At 31.2% G+C, this 25,056-nt stretch overlaps 7 protein-coding genes and 1 non-coding gene across 11 annotated transcripts; 3 read left to right on the top strand and 5 right to left on the bottom strand.

Annotated features, from left to right (window-relative positions):
- Positions 1-27: 27 nt before the first annotated feature.
- Positions 28-2,676, bottom strand: Dlic (dynein light intermediate chain). The gene is made up of 6 exons (XM_027340504.2): positions 1,967-2,676; positions 1,481-1,783; positions 1,159-1,294; positions 991-1,102; positions 694-798; positions 28-639 (listed from the first exon to the last, which is right to left on the bottom strand). Exons 1-6 carry the CDS (start codon positions 2,472-2,474, stop codon positions 199-201), a joined length of 1,605 nt encoding a protein of 534 aa, XP_027196305.1. The 5' UTR covers positions 2,475-2,676; the 3' UTR covers positions 28-198.
- A 159-nt stretch (positions 2,677-2,835) lies between these two features.
- Positions 2,836-5,078, top strand: LOC113790400 (uncharacterized). Its single transcript, XM_027340100.2, has 3 exons — positions 2,836-4,104; positions 4,159-4,651; positions 4,711-5,078. Exons 1-3 carry the CDS (start codon positions 2,965-2,967, stop codon positions 5,061-5,063), a joined length of 1,986 nt encoding a protein of 661 aa, XP_027195901.2. The 5' UTR covers positions 2,836-2,964; the 3' UTR covers positions 5,064-5,078.
- Positions 5,079-5,164: 86 nt separating this feature from the next.
- On the bottom strand, positions 5,165-5,274 carry TRNAA-UGC (transfer RNA alanine (anticodon UGC)). Its single transcript has 2 exons — positions 5,239-5,274; positions 5,165-5,200 (listed from the first exon to the last, which is right to left on the bottom strand). It is a non-coding gene; the product is annotated as a tRNA-Ala (tRNA).
- A 265-nt stretch (positions 5,275-5,539) lies between these two features.
- On the bottom strand, positions 5,540-7,187 carry LOC113791237 (cell death-inducing p53-target protein 1-like). Its single transcript, XM_027341024.2, has 3 exons — positions 6,341-7,187; positions 6,112-6,259; positions 5,540-5,854 (listed from the first exon to the last, which is right to left on the bottom strand). The coding sequence occupies exons 1-3, from the start codon at positions 6,573-6,575 to the stop codon at positions 5,734-5,736; spliced, it is 504 nt and encodes a 167-aa protein (XP_027196825.2). The 5' UTR covers positions 6,576-7,187; the 3' UTR covers positions 5,540-5,733.
- A 1,258-nt stretch (positions 7,188-8,445) lies between these two features.
- Glys (glycogen [starch] synthase) lies at positions 8,446-11,173 on the top strand. The gene is made up of 4 exons (XM_027340391.2): positions 8,446-8,928; positions 8,995-9,950; positions 10,008-10,754; positions 10,822-11,173. Exons 1-4 carry the CDS (start codon positions 8,766-8,768, stop codon positions 11,074-11,076), a joined length of 2,121 nt encoding a protein of 706 aa, XP_027196192.1. The 5' UTR covers positions 8,446-8,765; the 3' UTR covers positions 11,077-11,173.
- LOC113790976 (aldo-keto reductase family 1 member B10-like) lies at positions 11,157-12,723 on the bottom strand. 2 transcript variants are annotated; one of them, XM_027340800.2, is made up of 3 exons: positions 12,585-12,723; positions 12,037-12,251; positions 11,157-11,967 (listed from the first exon to the last, which is right to left on the bottom strand). In XM_027340800.2, exons 2-3 carry the CDS (start codon positions 12,244-12,246, stop codon positions 11,230-11,232), a joined length of 948 nt encoding a protein of 315 aa, XP_027196601.2. In that variant the 5' UTR covers positions 12,247-12,251; positions 12,585-12,723; the 3' UTR covers positions 11,157-11,229. The 2 variants fall into 2 exon arrangements, with proteins under 2 accessions (XP_027196601.2, XP_027196525.2); XM_027340724.2 differs by lacking the exon at positions 12,585-12,723 and having other exon boundaries at positions 12,037-12,347.
- Positions 12,724-12,855: 132 nt separating this feature from the next.
- LOC113790500 (uncharacterized) lies at positions 12,856-15,204 on the bottom strand. The gene is made up of 5 exons (XM_027340211.2): positions 14,638-15,204; positions 14,030-14,584; positions 13,563-13,960; positions 13,333-13,510; positions 12,856-13,271 (listed from the first exon to the last, which is right to left on the bottom strand). The coding sequence occupies exons 1-5, from the start codon at positions 15,086-15,088 to the stop codon at positions 12,856-12,858; spliced, it is 1,998 nt and encodes a 665-aa protein (XP_027196012.2). The 5' UTR covers positions 15,089-15,204.
- Positions 15,205-15,713: 509 nt separating this feature from the next.
- On the top strand, positions 15,714-24,368 carry LOC113789128 (uncharacterized). Of its 3 annotated transcripts, XM_075824668.1 has the most exons (13): positions 15,714-15,938; positions 16,655-16,970; positions 17,778-17,861; positions 17,964-18,186; positions 18,291-18,626; positions 18,777-18,954; positions 19,010-20,275; positions 20,341-20,789; positions 20,860-21,939; positions 22,035-22,388; positions 22,453-22,782; positions 22,858-22,995; positions 23,063-24,368. In XM_075824668.1, exons 2-13 carry the CDS (start codon positions 16,861-16,863, stop codon positions 24,026-24,028), a joined length of 5,514 nt encoding a protein of 1,837 aa, XP_075680783.1. In that variant the 5' UTR covers positions 15,714-15,938; positions 16,655-16,860; the 3' UTR covers positions 24,029-24,368. The 3 variants fall into 3 exon arrangements, with proteins under 3 accessions (XP_075680783.1, XP_027194426.2, XP_075680784.1); XM_027338625.2 differs by having other exon boundaries at positions 15,714-16,970; XM_075824669.1 differs by having other exon boundaries at positions 15,714-16,970; positions 20,896-21,939.
- The last annotated feature ends 688 nt before the right edge of the window (positions 24,369-25,056 follow it).

The following is a 25,056-nucleotide window of genomic DNA, read 5'->3' on the forward strand; positions in this document are numbered from 1 at the left end:
AACTTATTAATTACATCATTTTCAGAGTGAACATGGAAACGAATGATTCAATGCATATTTATTCAATTAAAATCATTTTTTTTCATATAAAATTAGTGTTCAATTCCTCATGATTGTTTTTTTTTGTGAAAAAATGGAAATAAATAAAAATATAAATAATCATAATTTTTTCATGATTTCATGATACATGTGATCAAATTATTCATCGTTTGTTGATGATTTTGTACCTTCGATTATGCGATCTAATTCAGCTTGTACATCACGAGCGCGTAATGATTCGACTGCCGTTGATGATGCTGAACTAGGTGTCGAAACACCAGATTGACTATTGCGACCAGATCCAGTTGAATTACCACCACTAGGTGAACTACTGCTTCCACCAGATCCTCCAACCGATTTTCGGCTCAATAATGAATTAAAAAATGTCTGCAAGACACGCTCACCACCGGGAGATGCTTTACCGGATGCATCAAGAAAAGCAGCTGCAGCAGCCGGACTAGCGCTATGACTTGATGAAGTTTGATGTGACTGTCGACGATCCGATTTAGTGGCAGATCCACCGCTATGAGCTCCAGCATTACCAACAAGATTCGTTGTATTAGGAGATGCTTGACCAACAGTGGGTTGACCTCGAAGTGGCTACATCAATAATTAATTGATAATCATAATAAAAAGAAGGTAACAATAACTTACTGTGTTAGTAATATTGGACGGGACCTGTTGATTCAGTTGTGTTCGTAGTTTCATCAAAAATATTTGGTCATCTTCAGCAACTATTTCCGGTTCTTTCATAGTCGGCTATGCAACAAAATAAAAAACGATATTGATTAATAAAATATTCCACAGATTGTTTTTATAAATGGAAAAAAATAACAATAGTCAGTTTTAAAAGGTTTCATCAAAACGTTCAGGAGAACGAAAGTATAAAAAAGGCGCATCATTCTGAATAAAAATAAAGTATTTGAATGACCAAATTTTCGCATAACTTACATTAACATTATGTGGTGCCATTATCACATCATTATAATCATCATCCGGTGAAAATGATTGTATATTATCATAAAGAATGGAAATTTTTTTCTCATTATCCCAACCAGATGGTCTAATCAAATTAATAAATTATATTAAATCTTTAAAGAAAAAAAATGAGTTACTTACATGAAAACGGCATCCTTTTCTACGACTAATGCAGGAGTTTTAAATTTCAATCCGTAAATTCGATGAACAATATATTTGTATAATAGATCACAATTTTTGTTTATCTTAGCGGAAACATACATCAAAGTGGCGCCGTCTGTAAAAAGAAAATAATGAAAGTTGAATTAATGAATGCTGGAAATCATAAAATTCCTATTAATAACAAATCTTTTCAGTTTTGTTTATATGAAAGATCATAATCGAAATTCATATGAGGTCTGTAGCATGATTCTCATTTTTCATCACAAGAAAGTAATTAAAACATTCAAATTAGATTACTCACATTGAAGGCAAAATTTTCGTGCATATTGTTGTATGAAATCGAAATGTTCCTCTCGAAAATCATAATCTTTTTCCAATGTAGACATATAATCGGTTTTAGTAATAGCTACGACTATGTCTAATCCAAGATTATGTGAAAGTACGTTAGGAGGTAATGGATCTCGTTCAGGTTCGATATGATCGATTGGAATGCCATTATTACCGGCTGCGGTTACTGAGTGATCACCATTTTGCGAACGACGCATCGAAGTTAATCCTTCTATTTCATCACCAGGTGAAATATAATCCTGGAATCGTTGTGTATCTATAGAACAAAAATTCAAACTTATTCAATATATTGCTTCTCACTAAAACAAATGATTTTTAGTTATAATGGTCAGTTTTTACGTATTTTTATCATATAATTTAAATCATTACAGGTCTGTGTAAAATAACTCATCATTTTATAAAGGAAAATTTTTGCTAAAAACAAACATTGACAACTTACTTTTATTCTGATATTCTTTAAATTTTTTCGGATCCAAATTCAAATTCTGTACATGTTTTTGTAGGCAATTCATCCAATACTGCAGTGAATTCATCATCTCCCATGGTTTCGTCATCGAACAAACTACAAGTATAGTTGTATCTTCAAAATTGTCTTCATTCAACGCAAAACGTAACAATTGAGACTTCCAATTATAATTGCCATCCAATATCCATACTCCGCATTGTGTTTGTTCATCTCTATATTCATCACGAACCATTAGATAATGATATTCAAGTCCGGATCCTTTGCACGTGGTATCGATGCCTTGCATCTTTGCAATAAGGGACGATTTACCCGAATCATTATCACCGAGTACAAGAATAGATTTATTCGAAGGTAATTTATTAGTTGCAGTCTGTTGTACTTGTTTCAATATCGAAGACCAAATGTCACGTTCAGTCGGTTCAATCGAATCATTAACGTTCGATGATAGTGAGTTTTGAGCACTGTTACGATATGGTGCCATGTGCTAGAATGAACACTAAAACCGGAACAAAAGACACACACGTGGCATGGACAGACAAACAGAGAACTTGTTGAAACTTTGCCACTGACAAAGACGAAAGATTCAAGAAAGTTTCTCCAGAAAATCCTCAATTTCAATTTAATAACTTTAAATTTTATGGATCAAAATAAAATATCTAGTGTTTACTTTTAAGATTTTTATCATTAAACTTGAAAACTTGAACCGAAAAAATTAAAATTTATTGTAAAAATTCCACAATACAAACGAAAACAAGGCGTTGCTATTGCTCGCATTGGCTATCGATTCTATCGATAATGTCGTTAATCACATTTGTAAAGAATTTTTACCTCATGTTCTTGATTCAGCTGAATCAAATTAAATGAATCTGATTTTAATTTCAGATTTATATTGATTTTTGTATTCATAATTCCGGTGATGATTTTTTTAATAAATAATCAAAAATTTTTATCATTTCACAATTAAAATTTTTATGATGATTCCATTTTCATCATTAGTACAAGCGAAAAAATTAATTACACAAGGAAAATTGTTTTTCAATGCAAACTTGTGTTGGAATCGTTCTTTATCGTCATCATCATCTACTGATCCTGGCGATGATCCACCATCGGGCAAACCGGCAATATTGCAACATCAGGTCAAGACTTCTGGTCTAAAATTTCAAAATGTATTGAATTATTTGGAAAAATCTGTTCCATTGTTTGTCGGTGATGTCAATGATGAAGAATCTCGAGAGTTCATTCAGACTTTGAGCCGAGTTCGTTCTAGTCTCGAATCGGTAACAGAATTTCATCAACGAGTCGACAAAATAAATGATGAAACACCGATTGATTCGCAAAAGTTTTTACGCGATCGTTTCTTACAAAGCCGTTCCTCGATTCTAGCTGATGGATCAATCTCATGTCTAATATATCCCGACCTGGGTCTTTGGGATAAAATTTTACCCGAAAAATTTTTACTTGACTTTATAGTCGCAAATATATTGGGAGTTTTAGACTATTTGGATAATGGAGAAAATCTTCAATACTCTCGTTCACCTTCATTAGGACATGATTACATCGAAGAATCTAGGTCATCAAATCAACAACAGAAAAAAACAAATTATATTACAATAGCATATGGATGGAATCATTATCTTATCGATCTGGAACAATTTGAAAATCCTTATCAAGCCTTGTGGCAGATTTTCAAATTTTTATTCGAACAATCATCGGCATCAATGTTGAAAAATCCTTTCCCTATGGGAATTTTATCCACATTGCCACGAAACGATTGTATGTATGGATATAAATTTTTGAACGAATTGGACCTGCAAAAACTTCGACAATCTAAATTATTGGTTTCTATCGAAAAATTCGATATGATTCCACAGAAAACTGATGATGTAGAACGTGATCATCGTATCAGTTTGATGGCAAAACAGATTCTATTGTCGAATGAAGAAAACATAGGCAATCGATGGTACGATAAGTCCTTACAATTGGTGTTTGTATTGAACAAAAATTCTGATCAACTTTATTCACATGGTCTTTGTTTTGAGCAATCACATGCCAAAATCGAATCCATTCTTCAATTAATGGATCATTCCATTAAATTTCTGACAAAATTCAAGGTATGATTAAATTAGAAGAAATATATTGTATGATTAATAATTTCGTTTTCAAAGCCTAAAGTAGAAGGCGAATATGAATCTCGTGATATACAATTTAAAAAGCTTCAAATTTTTAATTCCAAATCCAAACGATTAAACGAAATCATAAATCAAGCTACAAATCATTTTGCGATGGAAAAATACTTGAATATCTGTTCTGATAGACATTTTCAATTATCAATGCTTCAATTTGTTGATTATGGAATGGATATGTTGGAAAAAGAATTTAATTTATCTGCTGATGATTGGATACAAGTTTCATTCAATTTGGCTCTCTATAAACTATCCGGAAATGTTCGACCATGTTATCAACGATATTTACCAAACGGAGATGCAGCAGAAACGTGGTTTCAATGTTTAAATCAAGAAATGGTGGATTTTTTCCATGAACCAAATGATCGACAAAAGTTATTGCTCGCATTGGAATCACTAAAATTTCATCGTGAAATATTAATGCCCGAAAATTCATCACCGAAAGAACCTAATAATATTGAATCTATTCTTCTAGGTAAATTCTTTTCTATTTCATTCTTTAATTTGCCATTTTATTTAAATTTTTATGAAAAGTCTATCAAAATTTAGCGAAATTTCCTGATTTAGACATCGATCCCGCTACGATGACAAATTTAGAAGCATTATTTAAGTTAAAATCATTGAGACGATTACGAAAATCAACAGCTCAAATAACTACATTAAAACCTGGTCAAAATTATTATGATTGGCATCTGGTTACGAATGGTCATCCATATTATGATCATCGTATCAATTTAACTGCACATTTAGCTTCTAATCATATGCATTTTGCATTGACATTGTTACGCTGTGGTAACGATCAACAGTTGCGTACGATTACTGTTGATAGGATTTTGTATGAATTTGATCAATCATTGAGGCAAATAAAAAATTTATTTCAAAATTAATTTAACAATTGACATTTTTGTGCATCAAAAACTCAAGCTCAATTTGTAGCATCATTTTAATTTTATAAAACAAGGATTATTACAAAACAAAAAAAAAGAAGTGGAGATGGAGGGGTTTGAACCCTCGACCTTATACATTCTTGCAAATCCACTTTCAAACTTATAGTTGATCTGATGCAAAGCACACGCTCTACCACTGAGCTACATCCCCATTGATGTTGATGAAAGTGGGTATCATTCGTTGATAAATATTAAAATTTAAAATAGGCAAAATGGACGACAAAATTGATTAATGAATCAATTTTAATTTATCTTCAAACTTTGTCTGGCTTGTATATATACATGACAATGATTCAAGTATTGAAAATGAGTTTTTTCACTGAAAAATATTGATAAACACAAAAAGATGGCGCTGGTTATTAATAATTTCTCATTCGTGGATTTCAATCTATGTTGGTTACTTCGAAAAGTCGTAATTAAAATCAAAATTTTCAATTTTTATTTGGAAAGAAATAGAGAAAATAAATCAAGGATATGATACAGCATTAAAGATATATCTGAAAAATAAGCCATTCGATTTTTCTGAAAAAAAAATGATGCAATGACAATTGTTGAAACAATTGTTCGAGCTTTGATATTATGTAATCATCCAGATTTTCTTGTTCCGATTTCATATACGCAAACGGAAACGTTCATATGATCCTAAATATTTTTTACATTTTGGGCAATAGTGCAATATATCACGTGAACAATCCGTACAGAAGGGAATCAGGCAACATCCGAAAATACAACTGTTTTAAGAAAGAAAAAAATTTCAATTAATTCAAAAGAAGTTAATAATTACGTAGGTGTTTTCAAGGTATAGAAATCATAATGTAATGATGTCATATAAAAACAAAAGTTTTGTCAAGTCATTGACATTTGCGTGACTTGAAACAATTAAATAAAATGCCGGTATAAAAAGGGAAAGATTTTCGATAAAAATTTATTCAAAATTTTATAAAAATTCAATGATTGATTCAAAATAATGATGGTGATCTTAACGTACCCAATAAAACAAAGACCTGCACATACAAGCCATGTACAAAAATTCGATTTAGGTCTAGCAACCGTTTTAACATCTTCCTGACAGAAAAAACATTTCATATGTATCGATGTTGGTGGAAATTTATCCATGATAACTGTTGTTGTATGGGCTAAAATTTATTGGGGAAAAAAAGTTGTAATATGAATACCATCAAAATATATGATAATTCTTTGTGTTTTCCATTGCTTACTCTGTGAAGAAGTTGGCTGTAATACAACAACGTTCGATGAATCTCCCATTTGCTGCTGCGGAACTTGGCTATAATTTGGTCCCATACTATATGGCGGAGGTGGGTGATTATATGATGGTACATATGGTGGCTGTTGATCATGATACGGTATTTTATGGTGATGTTCATCGTCAACAACAAAACCAGGAGCACTTGGAGCGGATGCTTCCGCTGAAATATTTGGGTACATACTCATTTTTTCAAAAAGAAATCGATATACGAGAAACAAATTAAAACCAAATTAATTAAAACCAAATTAATTAAAAACAATTTGAATTGAATTTGAAGAATGATTAATATAACCAAAAGATTCAAAGGGCAGAAATAGAATGAAATTCTTAAAACGTTCAACTAAAAACCAAAATCAACGATGGTCAAAATTCGATGACTCATACAATATCAACAAAAATACAAAACAGTGAGCATTAACGTTTTGTTTTTGTTGCTCTTCAAATCATGACGTTATAATGATGATCATGGTCTCGAAATCCACTGCTTCAAACACAAACACAAAACACACCACACTCTGTGTCGATTTTGATGTTGAATCTAAAGAGAAAATTTTCTCAATATAAAAAAATGATCGAAAAGTTTGATTAAACAAATAACAACAATGAATACTATGTGACTATTGCTGGTCGATTGCATAAAAAAAATCATACCAAACAACTATAACGTTCGATGATGATGGTGATGATGATAATGAGCATCCATAAAAACAAAGCAAATTTCTTTAATAGCAGTGCGTATTTTTTTGCTGAAAACAGTTATAATAATGATAAAAAAAATTTTGTTAGCAATATCAAATTCGCATATATCAACCAATAAAAACTATTGAGGAAAAAACTTGTATTTGAGGAATATATGTTGTGTTCAAATTTCGTTGTTGATATAAATAGAGAAAGAAAATTGGGAAGAAACAAAGAGAGAGAGAGAGAGAAAGAGAAAGAGAGAGCCGAATCTCTCACAATGAAATATGGCTTTATATCATTTCTTCATTCAATTACCATTCACTTTCATTGACAAAGCGAAGTGGTGTGAATATTTTTTTTCCTTGTCATTGATGATGGCTATAGCAAATCCAAACCCCAAACTTGTATTTAATTTGTATATGCGCTTGTCGAAATATACGAAGCTGTGCTGGTATGAAAAAAAGAAATAATTAAAAATGTCGATGATGGCGGTGTTTAATTCTGTGATCAGAATAATGGAAAAAAAATCTGTTGTGTTGGGTCGACGTTTGTTTGTTTATGTCTCTATCGGTCTGTCTGTCTGGCTGACTTTTTTTTTCATATTATCGAGCCGCTTTCTAAGAAGAAAACGGCTTTAAAAAAAAATATTCGACGACGACGACAATCCGACGTCGAAGAAATTTTAAATATTCGTCATGATATTCGTTTGGTTTGTTTTTACGTTTTGGCATAGTTTTTTTTGATTGTTTTGTTTTTCAATTTTTCGATTCGATTTATGTGTATGGTGTTTGTTTCTCTTAATCTTTTTCATTTTTTTCAAATAAAACAGGTTTCTTGCATCAATTTTTATTTTAAAAAAATGGCCTTGCATAATGTCAAATTGATTTTCAGGTATATTAGATGTTTACATGTTGTTCCGATGATATTTGAATCATGAAAAAAAATTGAACGCCATCTGTTGTGTTTTTCAAATTCAGAGAAAAAGCAGTATTTTTTTTGAAAATCGCACATGTGTGAAAATCACGACCAACTTTTTTCTTGAAGATATATCTTCTGCAAGATTGTTGCATAATCTTATCTTCATTGGTATTTGGCATCCATGTTTTACATTCGCCCGGCTGACAAACTGGAATTCATCCAGCTATTCGACAAATTATCATTCTCACATGATGAAAACAAGTCTGAAAAACAAATTAAACTTAAAAAGTTTGCCAGAAAAAAATATATGATGCTGAGCAATAGAAAAATATTGTTTTATTATTACCATTATCATGTTCTTTACTTTGAAAACAAAAATTCATTTGATGATTAAAAAAAATTTTTGATTATTAGTCATGATTAAAATTGTATCGACATCGATTTATGTTTGAATCGTATCATCATATTATCAAAATAATTGTAGTTATAATTTTTTCCGCATTTCAAGTTGACACTTTTTTCCGATTCTAATTTTATCTTTTTATCAATAGCGTGTGTATATATTAAAAAAGAAAAAAATCTATGTACCACCTCCATCCGCCAACATTCAACCAACAACAATAACAGCAAGGTTTTTTTCTCCTTCATTGCCATTGAATGGTCGTCAGCATTATCGTCGTCGTTATTTTCCTTTTTTAATTTTAATATTTGTCAAAAATAGTTTTTTAAAAAAATATCGAATATATTTTAATTTAAATAATTCCAATCAAAGTATTATGATGGCATCGAATTCATTGATGAACTCTGAAGAAACCGCTTCGAATCGAACAAATCGTCGATTCTATCGTGTAGATTCTATACCATCCGGTGATCATGGCCTTACAGCTGAACATGAAAACAAATGGTGTTTTGAAGTGGCCTGGGAAGTTGTCAATAAAGGTTTGAATGAGAAAAAATGTTGATAGGTTTGATTTTAAATCCAATTCAAAAAAATTTCGTAATTAGTTGGCGGTATTCATACCGTGATTCGTACAAAAGCCCAAACAAGTGTTGAAGAATTAGGTAATCGTTATTTTATGATGGGTCCTTATATGGAACATATGGTTCGAACTGAAGTTGAAATTGAAGAAGAACCTACCGAACGATGTTTTCGTGAAACGATTCAAATCTTTCGTGATCATGGAATCAAAGTAGTGTTTGGCCATTGGTTGATCGATGGTTATCCGGCTGTCATTTTGTTCGATATTGGATCAGCTTATTATAAATTGGATGAATGGAAACATGATTTTTATGAAGTTACTCACATTGGTATACCACATCATGATCGTGAATCGAATGATGCTTTGATTCTTGGTTATTGTGTTACCTGGTTTCTTGAAGAATCTTACAAACGTATACAGGAAATTTATGGAACACCATTGATGGTGACACAATTTCATGAATGGCAAGCCGGTGTCGGTTTAATATTATGCAGGACTCGACATTTAGATATTGCAACTGTTTTTACTACGCACGCAACATTACTCGGACGATATCTGTGTGCCGGTAATGTTGATTTTTATAATAATCTTGATAAATTTCATTTGGATCGTGAAGCTGGCAATCGTCAAATCTATCATCGATATTGTATGGAAAGAGCTGCATCTCATTCAGCCCATGTTTTTACTACTGTTTCGGATATAACAGCCATGGAATCGGAACATCTACTAAAGCGTAAACCATGTTTAATCACACCAAACGGTTTGAATGTAAAAAAATTCAGTGCCCTTCATGAATTTCAAAATTTACATGCATTAGCCAAAGAAAAAATTCATAAATTTATACGAGGACATTTTTATGGTCATTATGACTTCGATCTTGATAAGACATTATATTTTTTTATCGCTGGTCGATACGAGTTTAGTAACAAAGGTGCTGATTTATTTATCGAATCTTTAGCTCGTCTCAATCATTATCTCAAGGTAAATCTAAAAAATAATCCTATTTGAATATTCTGATTCTAACATGATTGATAATAGTCCAGCCAAAGTGATGTAACTGTGATTGCTTTCTTGATATTTCCTGGAAAAACTAACAATTTCAATGTCGAATCCTTACGTGGTCAAGCCATTGCCAAACAATTGTTGGAAACAGTTGATGAAGTTCAGGATAATATTGGTAAACGCTTGTTTGATATTCTTTTACAAGGACGTTTGCCCGGTCCATCCGATTTGATGAAACAAGAAGACATTGTTGAATTGAAACGTTGCATTTATGCTGCCCAACGATCAACACTTCCACCGGTCATCACGCACAATATGCAAGATGATAGCTCGGATCTTGTTTTGCAACATATTCGCCGTACACAATTATTTAATAATCGTTCTGATCGTGTTAAAATAATTTTTCATCCAGAATTTTTAAGTTCCACTAGTCCATTGTTCCCAATTAGCTATGATCAATTTGTTCGCGGCTGCCATTTAGGCGTTTTTCCATCGTATTATGAACCCTGGGGTTATACACCAGCTGAATGCACTGTCATGGGCATACCATCAATAACAACTAATCTTTCTGGTTTTGGCTGTTTCATTCAAGAACATGTTGCAGATCCTATTTCATACGGCATTTATATTGTCGATCGTTTAAATAAAAGTCCCGAAGAAAGTGTTCAACAATTAGCTCAATATATGTTTGATTTTAGTTGTCTTACAAGACGACAACGAATTATTCAACGTAATCGTACTGAACGTCTATCTGATCTATTAGATTGGAGAAATCTTGGAATTGTAAGTTTATTTTCAAAAAAACATTAGATAATAATGCTAAAATTTACTAATTTTATTATGACAATAGTATTATCGGAAAGCACGACAATTGGCACTGCATAGAATGCATCCGGAAATAATGACTGAAGATGGTACCATAGCTTCATTTAATTTTCCAAAGCCAATTTCAGCACCAGCAACACCGTCCTCATCACGAGCACCATCACCTGTTTCATCAGACGATGAAGATAGCGTAAATTCGGATGTTGAACGTGATATTTTAATAAATAACAATAGTGTCGAAGATATTCTTGATAATGCAACAGCTTCAAGTCAAGCTTAAAAACATATAAAGAATTGTTATATACATAGTTTTAAATTAATTTTTGTTGAAAAACATTAAAAATAAATGTTAAATAAATCTCAATGGTTGAATCAAATTTTTATTTTCATTCACAAAAATTCAAGGATAAAGATATTCAAAGATAAAGTACTCTTAGAAAGGATAATCGGTCAAATGCGGACCCAAAGAAAACGGACAAGTACGATAATTTTGATCCAAAGACATCAAATCTTTAAGATCTTCATCGGTTAATTTAAAATCATATACCTGCAAATTTGAAATGATACGCTCAAGACGAACACTTTTAGGTATAACGATCATGCCTCGATCGATAGCAAAACGAATCAAAATCTGGCCGGAATTTTTGTTATATTTTTGAGCTATACGAACAACAACAGGATCGTTAAGCAAATCTTTTTTCTTTTCATCCGGAAAGAAAGTCGAGCCAGGATTACCCAATGGTGAATAGGCAGTCAAAATAATGCCATGATCAGCACAATATTTTCGCAATTTTTCCTGATTCAAATATGGATGACATTCTACTTGATTAACGACCGGCTTAATTCGAGCAACTTTCAACAGCCGTTCAACTTGTTCTTCCTTAAAATTTGAAATTCCAATCGATTTAATTAAACCTTGATCGACTAATGATTCTAATGCTTGATAAGCTTCAATAAAATCAATTTTTCCATCAATCAATTTGTCATTTGAATCTTTGGGAAATAATGAATCATCTGTTTGTTCGAAACTCATTGGCCAGTGCAATAAAATCAAATCCATATATTTGAGCTTTAATTGTTTTAGAATTTTATCCAAACAAATCGGTACACGATCTTTACGGTAAAAAGTAAGCCAAATTTTCGAAGTAACATACAATTCTTCTCGTTTCAACTATTTCATTAAAGACAAAAATCGCGTATTAAACAAAGATTCACTATTATAGTTCATTTAAAAACTCACAACACCGGCTTCGATACATTCGGCGATAGCTTGACCAATCTCTTCTTGATTCTGATAAATATATGCACAATCCAAATGACGATAGCCATTCTCTAATGCACCTTTTACAGCACGATAAACTGAACCATCGGGTGGTGATTGCCAGGTACCAAGTCCAAGATTTGGATATTTTTGTCCATTGTTAAACGTGACAAATTTCGAATCAGCCATTTTTTCTAGAAATAGGTACAATATTATACTACTTTGTCAAATCGTACGATTTATAAAAATAAAATGCTTATTGATCATAGAAGAATGAAAGCTTATATAATAGAGCTAGAAAAAAATAGCGAATAACGATGAAATCGTCATAGTGATAATATTTGTTTGGCATAAAAAATGTTATCATTGAGTAATGAATATGACAAAAACTATGGCAACAAATTATATTTCATTTTTTAAACAATTTGCACTAAGTATCGAGTGTTAGTGATCAAAATCATTCTGATAAATCATTGATTTTTGATTTATCAATAGAAATCAATGCGTTTTTCATCGCAAACACGTACCCGAAATCAATGACAATTGGAGCTGAAAATCTTACCACAATTTATTTGTGCAAGAAAGATTGAAAAGTTTTACTGAAATAAAAAAAATATTACAGATGATCAGATATTTATAGCAGAAGAACTTGTTAGTCTACATTGTTGGAAATAGACATTTTATGAGGGAAAGCTTAGTGCACAGGGGAAAAACTTAAATGATAATGATGATGTTCAAAAAATCACGTTTTATATGACCAGTCCAAAATTTCGGATGGGTTGAAAAATCCGAAATTTCCTATCCAAAATTCTTTATTTGTCTGTTTATACTTTTAGTACTGTTAGGATTATCCGAAATTTTATGACAATATTTACAGCGATAATATTTTCGTTTATGTTGTTGACCATTTGTTTGTTTCTTGTTATCATTGTTTGGTTTGCGAAGCCCGTACAATATCTTTGATCGATATTTTCGATGGTGATTATGATGATTTTTTCGACGATATCGATTTTGTTTGATCGTATCTTTTGAATTAAATGTTTTTACCGATGATGGTGATGATGATATAGTTGATGCTTTTTCGATCAATAAAGTCGCCGGAATGTTAGTGGTAATGCAAGCAAAACCATAAGAAATATTTCCAATTTTGGACCATAATTGCCAAGCAATCGATAATGATGTGATGAACAGGAATAATATGAATGTCAGTAAATCTTATCATTGGAAAAAATATCGATTTAAAATAAATTATTATTATGAAAAACTTGTACATACCATTCTTGGTCAAATTTATTAAATTGACAAATGGGTAAACCCTAATTATGTGATAATTGTTATAAAGCCATAGATTATATGTGATACGAAAAAGAGAATAATTCTTTAGTAAAAAGCAGCAATCAAATGGAAGTAGCTGAAGGTAAACAGTTATGAGTGATGTTGAGAGGGCACTCATCTATTTTTGAAAATAAAAATCAGAACAATGTATTTATTAATTATTCACATACCCAAAATAAATCGATGAAATAAAACATTGTCAAATGGAAGACTAGAACGCCAAATACAAATGCAATGTTGAGAAAAAGCTCAAGATTTTGATTTTCATTGTTATATTCGAATGAATAACTTCCATAACTTAACACATACACATTGAACAGAGTAGCCATCAACCAAAACGATAATACAATTGAGTGTAATGATAATGCCAAACGAAGATTTCGAGTGTATCGACAGAAAATTGTCCATATGGATGCTATAATCATACTTATTATGAATGCATAGATTAGATTCTCATATTGACAATGATAACTTTGATTGGAATTATGTGGATGCCATTTTGAAGAAATAGTGGTGAGCAATGATATTGTAAAGGCAAAAACCAGAATAAAAGCAAAAAAGAATATTTCTGGAATTAAAAAAAAATTTAAAAGATTATTATAGAGATAAAAATAACAAATTTTGTAAAAAAAATTACCGAAAATAAAATATCGATAACCAATGAGTGAAACGATTGTTGATAATATGCCCATGAAGACTAGTACAATAATGAATACAATATCCACAGATTCTGAATGCTTATTGATGTTATCGAGATTATGACTAGGAACATACAATGACCAATGAATTAAGTCATTTTGGGCAGCTTCGTTTTTCAAACGAGCAATAATGTTAAAATAAATTGTTTGTTTGGAATTAAACGAGAAATACAACCGCAGTGGTGATTGATTTGGATTTATTCTAGCTATGAGCCAACAATGAGTAGCAATCCAATCATAATTAGACATTAAAATTAATCGATGAAAATATTCTGTCTCATCATTGTCGTCATTATCGTCGGTATGTGCATAGATAAGATATTCAATCTGATTGCGACTTTCTTGGCCGCATTGATATTTCCAATCAGTTTCATTACCCAAAGCTGCATGTTGAAATGTCAGATAGTTGATTAAAGGAAAATTTGTTGGTCTTATATAAATGAATGGAGAGATTTCCAATGGAAATTCAATGTTACATCCACCCGGGACGGGAGCTACATGAAAAACAATTTATTGATAAAAATTAATATAAGAAGCTTGAACATACCATAAATACTCGAATATCTATTTTCAATAAGCAAAACATTCAATGGATCGATGTTAGGATTGTACAAACAGGTTGAATATGGTCGATGATAACGTTTGTCCCGACCGAATGCAACACCAAAATTTGTTCCATTCATTAAAATGGATTTCGGATTTTGCCAACGACATAAAGAAACGTTGCGATTTTTATAAGTATGAATTCCGAAAATAAGGAATTCATTGAAATCATTTGGACTATCATCATTGACTTTGATTAATTCATGTTCACTATTGTTTAATTGAATCAGTTTATGATTAATGACTTGATTGGTTAGTTGAGTTGGAAAAGAATTCATTTCCATGCTGATAGATATGTTGGTGAATTTAACCGGAGCTGAATGACTAGGTATTATGATCATGTTGAACATTATGATCAACACTGATAGGTTATTTATTTTAAAAGGATATGACATTTTTTGTTAAAGAAATATGGCGCCAAAAACGCCATGAATTTTTTTTATAATTCGAAGGCAATTTCAATCTGAAAAAATAAATCGAGTCGACGCTGTTTATTGAAAATAACCGTTGTAAAAAAAAGATAGTTCATATCTATCGATACAAGATGGCATAAATATCGTTTTTTCTATTCAAATTTCAACATAGGATGGCAGCACATAATTCGGTAAATGTTTTTAAAAATTGTTCCAAAAATGAAGGAGACGCGCCTCTATCCGAAAGACCTTTTCAGTGAAAAAAAAATTAATGAATGTAGGCAAGCGATCCAAATAAATGATCGGGTCGATACAGAGGGTGCTAGGACCCATCTATACTTCTCAACACATTAGATGATGGCTGCATTTTTTCTGTAGTACGAATTCAAAAATATCTTCCGAAAAGATATTGACCGGACTATATATAAATAATATTAAGTATTCACAACTGGATACGGTGATTGTAGATAGTATGATAGAAATGATGATACGGGAATATAAATAAAATTCTAGTATTGCCACTACATTGAAGTCTCGTAAAGTATTTTGACACTGCCATTTAGAATTTTTGTTTGTTTGTATGTTTTTGTTGTTTTTTTTTAGTTTTACGAAGCGATGAATTGTCAGAATTCTTATCCGAATTTCTATGCCGTTTTTTCGAAAATAAATGACTATGAACTCTATATTTTATAGTATGAAAATGCGCTACATTTATTGTGAAGAATTTCGCTGTAAAAAAACTAAGAATTTTATTCATTTATTTGATGTTTGAGCTTGAAAACGTTTTATGTTGTTTGGGTGTGAGTGTGTGTGTGTGTGCTTGTACGAAAAGGTTGGTTATTCTCTCTGTTTTTTTTCCAATTTAAAATATGTTTAATTACATCCGCAATGTATTCATGAAATGAATGGATAAATATTTGACAGTTAATGATGATCAACAATGTTATTATTATTATTATATTCATAACATGCGATGTATAGAATCTCTAGTTTATCATGAAACAAATTTAAAAATCAAGGACACCATAGTAACATCTCTAATATTTATAATTAACAACATAAAATTTTGAATCAAAATGAAATAAAATTCACATAAAATAAATCATAACCATACTCATTGGCCATAATATATCTTTTGACAGCTGCTATTTCACGGTTCCATTCATCAATGATTTTTTAAAGAAAAACAGGATCGATGATGTAAATTTTTATTTTGAAAACTTCACATCTGACCTATTTATCTGAGAAAAGACAAACATTTCCTTTGATCATCATTAATTTGTTCATTGTTTATCATCAATTCGAAAGACATTCGTCTAATACTTGTTTTTGTTCATCAAGTGATTCTTGATCGAAAATCTATTTCGATTAATACTTGTCAATCGGTTTTTGTTATTTTTTTCGGTTCGCCGGCGATCATCATTATTATGATTATTATCTTCTAGAAATTATTTGTTTGTCAAATCATAAAATGATATGCAAAAACAAGTGTTTGTTTGTATGATGTTTGATATTTTTTTTTCTCATTTGTCGATAATCATTCGACAGACAGATTATTGTCATCATAAGCTAAAAGCTATATGAACCGACAATCATTTCTATTTTTTGTTTGTTTATATATTTGTTTTGAATCATCAATCATGTCAATATTCGATGACCACACAAGCAATGTTGAAATCCAAAATCTAAATCAATTTTAACGATTTTTTTCAAATTCAAATAAATCAACTGCACATTAAACAAAACGGGAGATAATGGGTAAAGAACAGGATCTATTGGAAGCATCACGAAGTGGACATTATCATATTATTGAAAAGATTCTTACCGCTCGAATTAAGAAAAGTGGACCGCTTAATTTAACAAGGTATTTCAAACAAATAAAAAAACTAATCTAAATTATTTATTAAAATTAAAAACAAAATCAAACTAGAAATTCAATTTTACTTGAAAATTTTTGATTCATTTTTTCCCTCTTGAAAATGATAATATAAATAATAATGTCATACGGGTCAGTAACCATTGAACTAATGATAAAAGGCATTTAGTAATTGTTTGTCTGATTGTTGTTTTTCAAGAACGTTCATGAAATTAAAATTAAAATCAATTTCCGGAAACAACAAAAGAAATAAAAATTATTATTATTTTTTCTTTTTTTAATTCAAACTTAAAAAGTTCAAATGAATAGTTGAAAAGTTTAAACGAAAAAAAATTGATCAAAAATCAGTTATCCTCTTATATTTATTATTCAGATTTTATTGTTTCCGCTATTTAATTTCTGTTTTTTTAAGAATTTCATTTTATTTTATTAATATGTTTGGCAACAATTTAATGAATTTTCAATAAGTTGAACAATTTGAATTTTAAAAAAAACTATAGATACGATATTCATGTTTTATTTATCATAAAATTAATTAAAATTTTCGAAATGGCTATTTTGACCGGGAAAAATTTAATAATCCGCTTGTTTTATTTAAGAAAAAAAAATATATAAACCTAATTCAATTCAATCTATTTTTTACGGTGCTGTTGTTTCATGTTATTGACAAAAAAATGTAAAAGTTTTTAAAAGTTCGCTTTTAATATTAAAATCAATTAATTGTAACTTTTTTAAAAATAAAAATTTATCAATTAATCTTTTTTTTGTTTTCTTTTTTATAATAATAACCGATAGCCTGAGAAGATTACCCGGTCCGAATACAACTGATCCCAGAAATGGTTTTACCTGTTTACATTATGCTTCCCTTAATGGTCATAAGTAAGTTACCTTGGTTTGCTTGATCGATTTTGGATACGATTCAGTTAATTTGTTGTGAAAATTTTATCACTGTTTTTGTTCTTCTAATCTTAAATATTATAGAGACATTGTACGGATATTGTTGGAACATGGTGCCAATCCAAATGTAGTGGATCATAATGGATCATCTCCATTACATCTAGCTTCATGGACCGGAGATTATGAAATTGTAGATATGTTAATTTCGATCAACAATGCCGGTAATGGAAATAATAGCAGTGGGAATAATAATAGTCAGACCAATGATAACTCGGCAAAAAGGACGATAGCGGATATTAATCTCAAGGTTTTTTTTTGGAATAAATTTTACTTTAATTCACATATTTTTTATTTTTTCATCTGACCAAACAATTTTTATTTGTACATTTAATTTAATTGGTTTCTTGGCAGAACAAAGACAATGAAACAGCATTACATTCTGCCTGTCAATATGGTCACACTCCTGTTGTATCGTTATTATTGACTCAAGGTGCTGATCCATTCGTACAGAATATCCGTCACGAAACTCCATTAGATTTAGCTAGTCAATATGGCCGTTTAGAAACGATTGAATTGTTGTTGAGAATACGTTTCGATTTGCTCAATGAATATTTGCCAACAAATAGAAACAATAACCAGAATTCTGTTATACGAAGGCCACATTCACCATTACATTTGGCTTCGCGAAATGGTCATAAATCGATTGTAAAATTACTACTGGATCTAGGATTTGATGTTAATTACCTGGTAATGGCATGCATAATAATTATTTAGTTTGATTAGGATCGTTTTCTATACTTTGATTAACCAAATAATAGACTATTTAATAATTGTATAATTCTAATGTATTTCGATTTTTTCATCTGTTAATTGTCTCTTACTTTTGATAACGGTCAGACGGTGAATGGAACGGCATTGCATGATGCTGTATTGTGCGGTAAAAATGAAGTTGTTCGTTTATTACTAGAAGCAGGTACCAATATACAATTATGCAATGATCATGGACAAAAAGTTACACAACTACTTGAAGGCCTAAACACGTCTGTGGCCAAACAGACAAGAAAATTGATTAGAGGTTAGCTAATAAATGATTATGATGATAATTATAATGAACAATACAATATTTCTAGAACATATACAACGTATAAATGATAATAATTTGGATGATGATGATCAAATCATGAACCGTACGAACGAGTTAATTTCTCCCATGTCCGATACTACAACTAGTCATATTAGTCATACAAACAGCTATGGAGGTGGGCAACTTTGTGGTGATCATTCACAATCTGAAGATCAGGATCTAACTATTGTCGATTCAATGTTACAAGAAGATATGAATATACTCTATAATCATCAAGATAATAATAATCCGGATTTCGATGATCTTATAATGGATGATGAAGATGGAACCGATATTCAATGCATTTCACCACCGCCTGGCTATACTGATGGTGATCATATGAATGAACATGATGACGATCGTCATCAAGTTGATCATCTTTATCCATTGAGTCATGAACATGGCGGTCGCCTCGATTGTATTTCTCCGTCTTCTTCGCTGTTTTCTACATCCATCTTTTCAGAATTAGCATCTATTTTTGATGAACATCTCAATCAAAGAAATGGAACAGAATCAAAATGTATAGAATCGAATCAATTAATGAATGATGGCTCAATAGAATCGCATTCAGCACAAATCAAATCTTCAAATTCTTTCACGATTGATGATGAAAAACTGATGTATCGCTCATCAACATCAAATCAGAGATTTTTCGATGATGATCCTAATAATAAAAACCGTCATTTTCATCATCATCAATCGTTTAATGATGTGGCAATATATGGTCGTGATTCACCATCACGTCGAATTACATCACCCAATCTATTGGTGGGTGGTGCATCATCTTCAAATATTCTAACTCATGATGACCATTTATCCCTTGGAATGATGATGATGATGAGTACATCGCTCAATTCGAAGTCTAATTTTGATAATGTTATTGTGAACAATAACAATGATTCTGTAATCATTTCGTCATCTAATTATTCTATTTCATCTGCTGCATCTTCCACAACCAATATGAACAAGACTTCCGGGATCCAGCCGCCTACTAAGCCGCCAAGAAAAACTATTGATGCTAAGAAAATTTCAAAGGCGAAATCTGTTGATCAATGTTCAGTTTCTACAAAAGTCAAATTGTCAACTTTAGTTGATCAAAATGATAATTCAAAAGTATCTTTAGGAATGACCAGACTAGATAGTGATGAAAAACGACAACCACCATCTTCGACTACTATAAAGACCAATCAAACCGAATCTCGATTATCGGATTTGGTTGATTCAAGTGATCATAGTACTTCACAGGATATGAACAGTGTTATTAGCAAAAATGGTAATTATCTCAATTGGAAAATTTAAAAAACTAAAATATTTTTTTTGCAAATAATTATACTATAGAAAATAATCAAACCAAAAGCAAGAAAACAAAAAAACCTCAAACAATCGTTTCAAAATTAAAAGACAATGATGAAGTACATATTGATTCATCGTTGTTATCATCGGCGACACACCATTCCATTGATGATTTTTATCTACTTTATGATCAGGCTGCACGTGAAGAATATGAAAAAGAGAAATCTAACAATCATCAACAAGATCATCGATCGTCGGTAAACTATCAATGTTGGAAACAGCAGACCCCGCAACAACAACGTTTGCAATCGTCATCGCAACTACTAAAATCGAAAGCAGAAGTAAATGAGCAACAAATCCTAACCAATGTGAATAAACCGATTGTGAGCAATTCTAATCGCGAGACTGATAACATTTTAATGCCGAAAAATGATCCGCCAAGTCCAAATAGTGCCGAAACCGAAATCATTCATGCGATGGAACCGTTACGACAGGTATGTATGCTTAATATGCCCTTATCGAATTGAATCGAATTAAATTTGATTCGATTTGATGGGAGTTTAGCAATTTTATGACGATCATAACATTACAATTTTGAAGACAAATGGCCATTATTCCGTTTCCGCTGAACCGAAACGAACGAAACGAAGAAAAAAAGCTGTTTCAATTTTAACAAAAAATTGTCACCATTATCAAGATTGTCGTGATAATTGGACATTAACTGATCCGGATAATAACGAACAAATCAATGAGAATAATATGGAGAAGCATGAAAATAATAAAAAATCAATTGGAATACTTGTTCAATTGGGAAATGTGGACAAGAATGCTAAATTAATTACAAGATGTGGAGTGGAAGGACATGCTCGTAATCGTCATCATCGAAATCCTAATAAACGACAACAACAACGATCGGAACAGCAACCCAATTTATCTACACAACCGTCAGAACAAAAGCGTAAAAATAATGAACAGCCTCAATCAACTGATTATTATAGCGCATTTTGTGAGACATTAAAATTTGATAAAAAAGGTGAAAAAGAAAATCCATTTGCCGGATTATGTCGAGGAGGATTGACGCCGGCTAAATCCATTGGAAATAACCGAAACGTAACGGTACAACCAGCGCCATCATCATCAAACGGAACAATGGAAAAGAAAAAGAAAACAGTTGAATTGAGTGAAGCGAGAAAATCGCTTCGCAAACAAAGATCTATCCTGAGTGGTCGTGCTGAATCCTTGACCAAACTGAACAATGGCAAATTTTCCGTTCATAATCACACCGGTAATGATGACAATCATGAAGAAAAGAAAAAAACGAAATCAATTGATCAAAGATCATCAACAACAATGACTGGTGCAATGATAACACAGCCGAATAATATTTATGCAACTTTACGAAAGAAAAAGAAAAGTAAAAGTCTTAATGGAGACCATCAATTGACAGTGATTGACATAGATGGAGGTCATCAACAAAACAGTGATGGTCTCCATTCAACCGATACAAAAGATCGATTATTGAACAATAAAACTAGCATTCTTCAGGATCAAAGTCAACAAATTTTCCTTTGGCTCAAAGAGATTGACATGCAACAATATAAAGATATTTTAATTCAAAACGGTTACGATGATCTGGATTTTATGGTTCGTTTAGTTTAAACTTTTTCAAAACAATTTTATTTTTTATTGATTTATTATTATTTGCGCGTCACAAATATACATTCTTTTCATTCCAACAGGATAATAACGTCATGGATGATAATGATCTGATTGAAATCGGCATAATTCAAGCATTGCACCGAGACGCCATTCTTCGCGCCGCTCAATTATTACCCTATAGGACACCTAAGTTGACACGTGATCAAATACAACAGTTATCAATTGCAGAATGGCTTGCGTTCATTCATCTAAAGCAATATGTCGATATATTTCATAATAATGGCCTTACAGAATTAAGGAAAATTCGCAACATTTGGGAAGTAGAATTGGAAACAATGTTGGAGATTGATAAATGTGGTCATCGTAGACGAATCCTCTATTCATTATCCGATTTTAATCAACGTGATTCAATGATCGTGTCGGATAATAGTGATGTAAACTTTTGAACTTTGTATTAGTTACCTTTTAACTTAATCTTTTCCTTTTTGCTCTATTCAGGCTCTTTCGCCATGGCTATCCACGGATAATGCTAGTACGTGCACGAATCTTGAACGCGAACGAGATCGAACAACGGAACAACAACAAAATCCGTCAACAACATCGTGGAAAGGCTGGAAACATGCTCGTCATGAATTAATTAATGGAGAATGCCAATATTTAGTGAATTATTTAGGATCAACATTAGTCCGCGAATTACGCGGAATCGATTCGACACGAGCATCAATTGGAAAATTGAAATCAGCAACAGCCACTTCGAATGAGAAAATACTGAAAATTTTACTATCGATTTCATGCCAGGGAGTACAGTTTAAGGACTCAAAATCAAATGTAAGTTTTTCCAATAATTTCAAACATTACATCAAATAAAAACTACTACTAATCTTATTAACATTCTTTCAACAGAGATTAATATGTGAGCACGAAATCCGTAACATTCATTGCATTTGTCAAGATAGTGAAGATTTAAATTATTTTGCTTACATTACAAAAGATTTTGAAACAAACAATCACTATTGTCACGTATTCATGTCAACACAAACGGTTTGTTAATACAGAATGTTTTCAATGAATATCGAGCATAATTATTTTCATTCATTAATACAAACAGGATCTAGTCACGGAAATAATTCTTACCTTAGGGCAAGCATTCGAGATTGCCTATCAAATTGTTTTGGAGCAATATAATATACATGTTAAACAGCAAACAACGACAATTTCAGCCACAAATCAAGCATCGCTGATAGCAAAAGAACATGGAAATTTATCCTCTTCATCATCTGGAACACAAAATCAGGGTGATCAAAATAATAATTTACATTCAACATTTGTTAAATTGAACCAGCCACAAAAATCAGATGAACAACGATCATCATCTGTAAATGATTCAATACAAGAACATTGCAAAGTTGTTCAACAATCATTGAATGATGATGTATCAATTACTGAAAAACCTATTGAACAAGAATTTAGACTATTATCAACACCAATGTTACCTACATCAATGCATATTGAAAAGGATCAAATTGAAGCAAATTCCAAACCGATCATGTCTAAGGTAGAAACCTATACGAATGGAACTGAAGAATTATATGCTGTTGTGGATAAAAGTCGAAAAACCAAATCTAAATCATTGCAGCAGCAACCCAAAATCATTAACGAACAAAAACAAATGAATGAAAGTGAAAAAGAAAATCGACCTGTTCCTCCAATTCGTTCATCATCTACTGCATCTTCCAATTCAAGTACTGGAACGCGTCCAGATTCCAAACAACAATCACAACCGAAACCAAAACCACCGGTTCGTGTTCAATCAATGCAGAATCAACAAAAACCAGAAGTTTCACCTAAGCCAAAAAATTTGATAAATAAATCCAACACTGTTACATCATCGTCGATGAATTCCAAACCTGTACTGGCAAGATATCAGCCGCAATTGTTTTCATTTCAACAACCACATCCAAATCAATCGAATCATTCCGAATCATTATCGCCTATGACAAATTCATTGCCATCACAAGTATCACAAGTATCCACATTCATCAATCACAATCAAATGATTGATCGAAAATTTTGATCTCATATAATTCTTCAAATTCTTAGAATGTCCATTTTTATTCTAGTTTTTTTCCAAAGCGAATCAAAGCTCATTATTTTATTTTTTGTCGAATGAGGACATGATAATTCTCTATTGTTAAGTTTGCCTTTTACTTTTTATTTGTTATAATTTTCAACAAATATCTGTTGTTTGTTTGTTTCCATAATTGAATTCAATAATCTTATTTTGAACAAATTGTAGTGCAATATCAAATAATATGAAAAATATAGTTATGTGTGTGTGTGTGTCCATATACAAGGAACCAAAAATAGAAATTTGTCTTTTTTCGGCAATTTGAACAATAAAATTTCTTGCTCAATAATATAATTTAAATAAAGAAAAAAAATTACCAAAAAAATTATTTTTTTTTATTCTAATTTATAAAAAATGTATAAATAATTTGATGATGAAATTATATAGTTCATAACTTCCGTTTAGGTGAAAATTAGTCTTCCTTATTGACTTTTTTTTCAGTTGTTGATGATGATGATAATAATGATGATTATTGAAGCAAATGACTTTCGCTCATTTTATTTCTAAAATAATCGTCATCATCATCAAGATAATCGTTAATGATGATTGCCAACGAAATATCGTTACGAATGACAAACATGATCATTAAGCAATAAGTTTGTTATCATCATCGTGAGTAAATTTGGTTTTTTTTTCTGTTCCAGAAAAAAATGGTAAATTTAGTAAACCGATACATTAATCAATCAATTGTTTAGCCAATGATTCATCGTTGATAATTATTTTCACATTTTCAAATTTTCTATTGATCAAATTGCTGATAATTGTTTGTGACGCCCGATCGAAAGATAGATAGGTCGATTGAATACTTCATGAGTCAGGTTTTTGATCTTGATACACCACAATCTAACTTTTCACTGGCTTGAAGTTATTTTTTTCGACAAAATTAATTGGGGGAATGTAAAAAAAAATATTCTTCCGAAATTTAAAAAGGAAATGATGCAGTATGTTGAACAATCTGTTGTAGTTGAAAATAT

Source organism: Dermatophagoides pteronyssinus, unplaced genomic scaffold (genome assembly GCF_027571235.1).
Source record: "Dermatophagoides pteronyssinus isolate colony J.1.1.1.1 unplaced genomic scaffold, Derpt_VIB-CSIC_2022.12 sq0002, whole genome shotgun sequence".
Taxonomy (NCBI): domain Eukaryota; kingdom Metazoa; phylum Arthropoda; class Arachnida; order Sarcoptiformes; family Pyroglyphidae; genus Dermatophagoides; species Dermatophagoides pteronyssinus.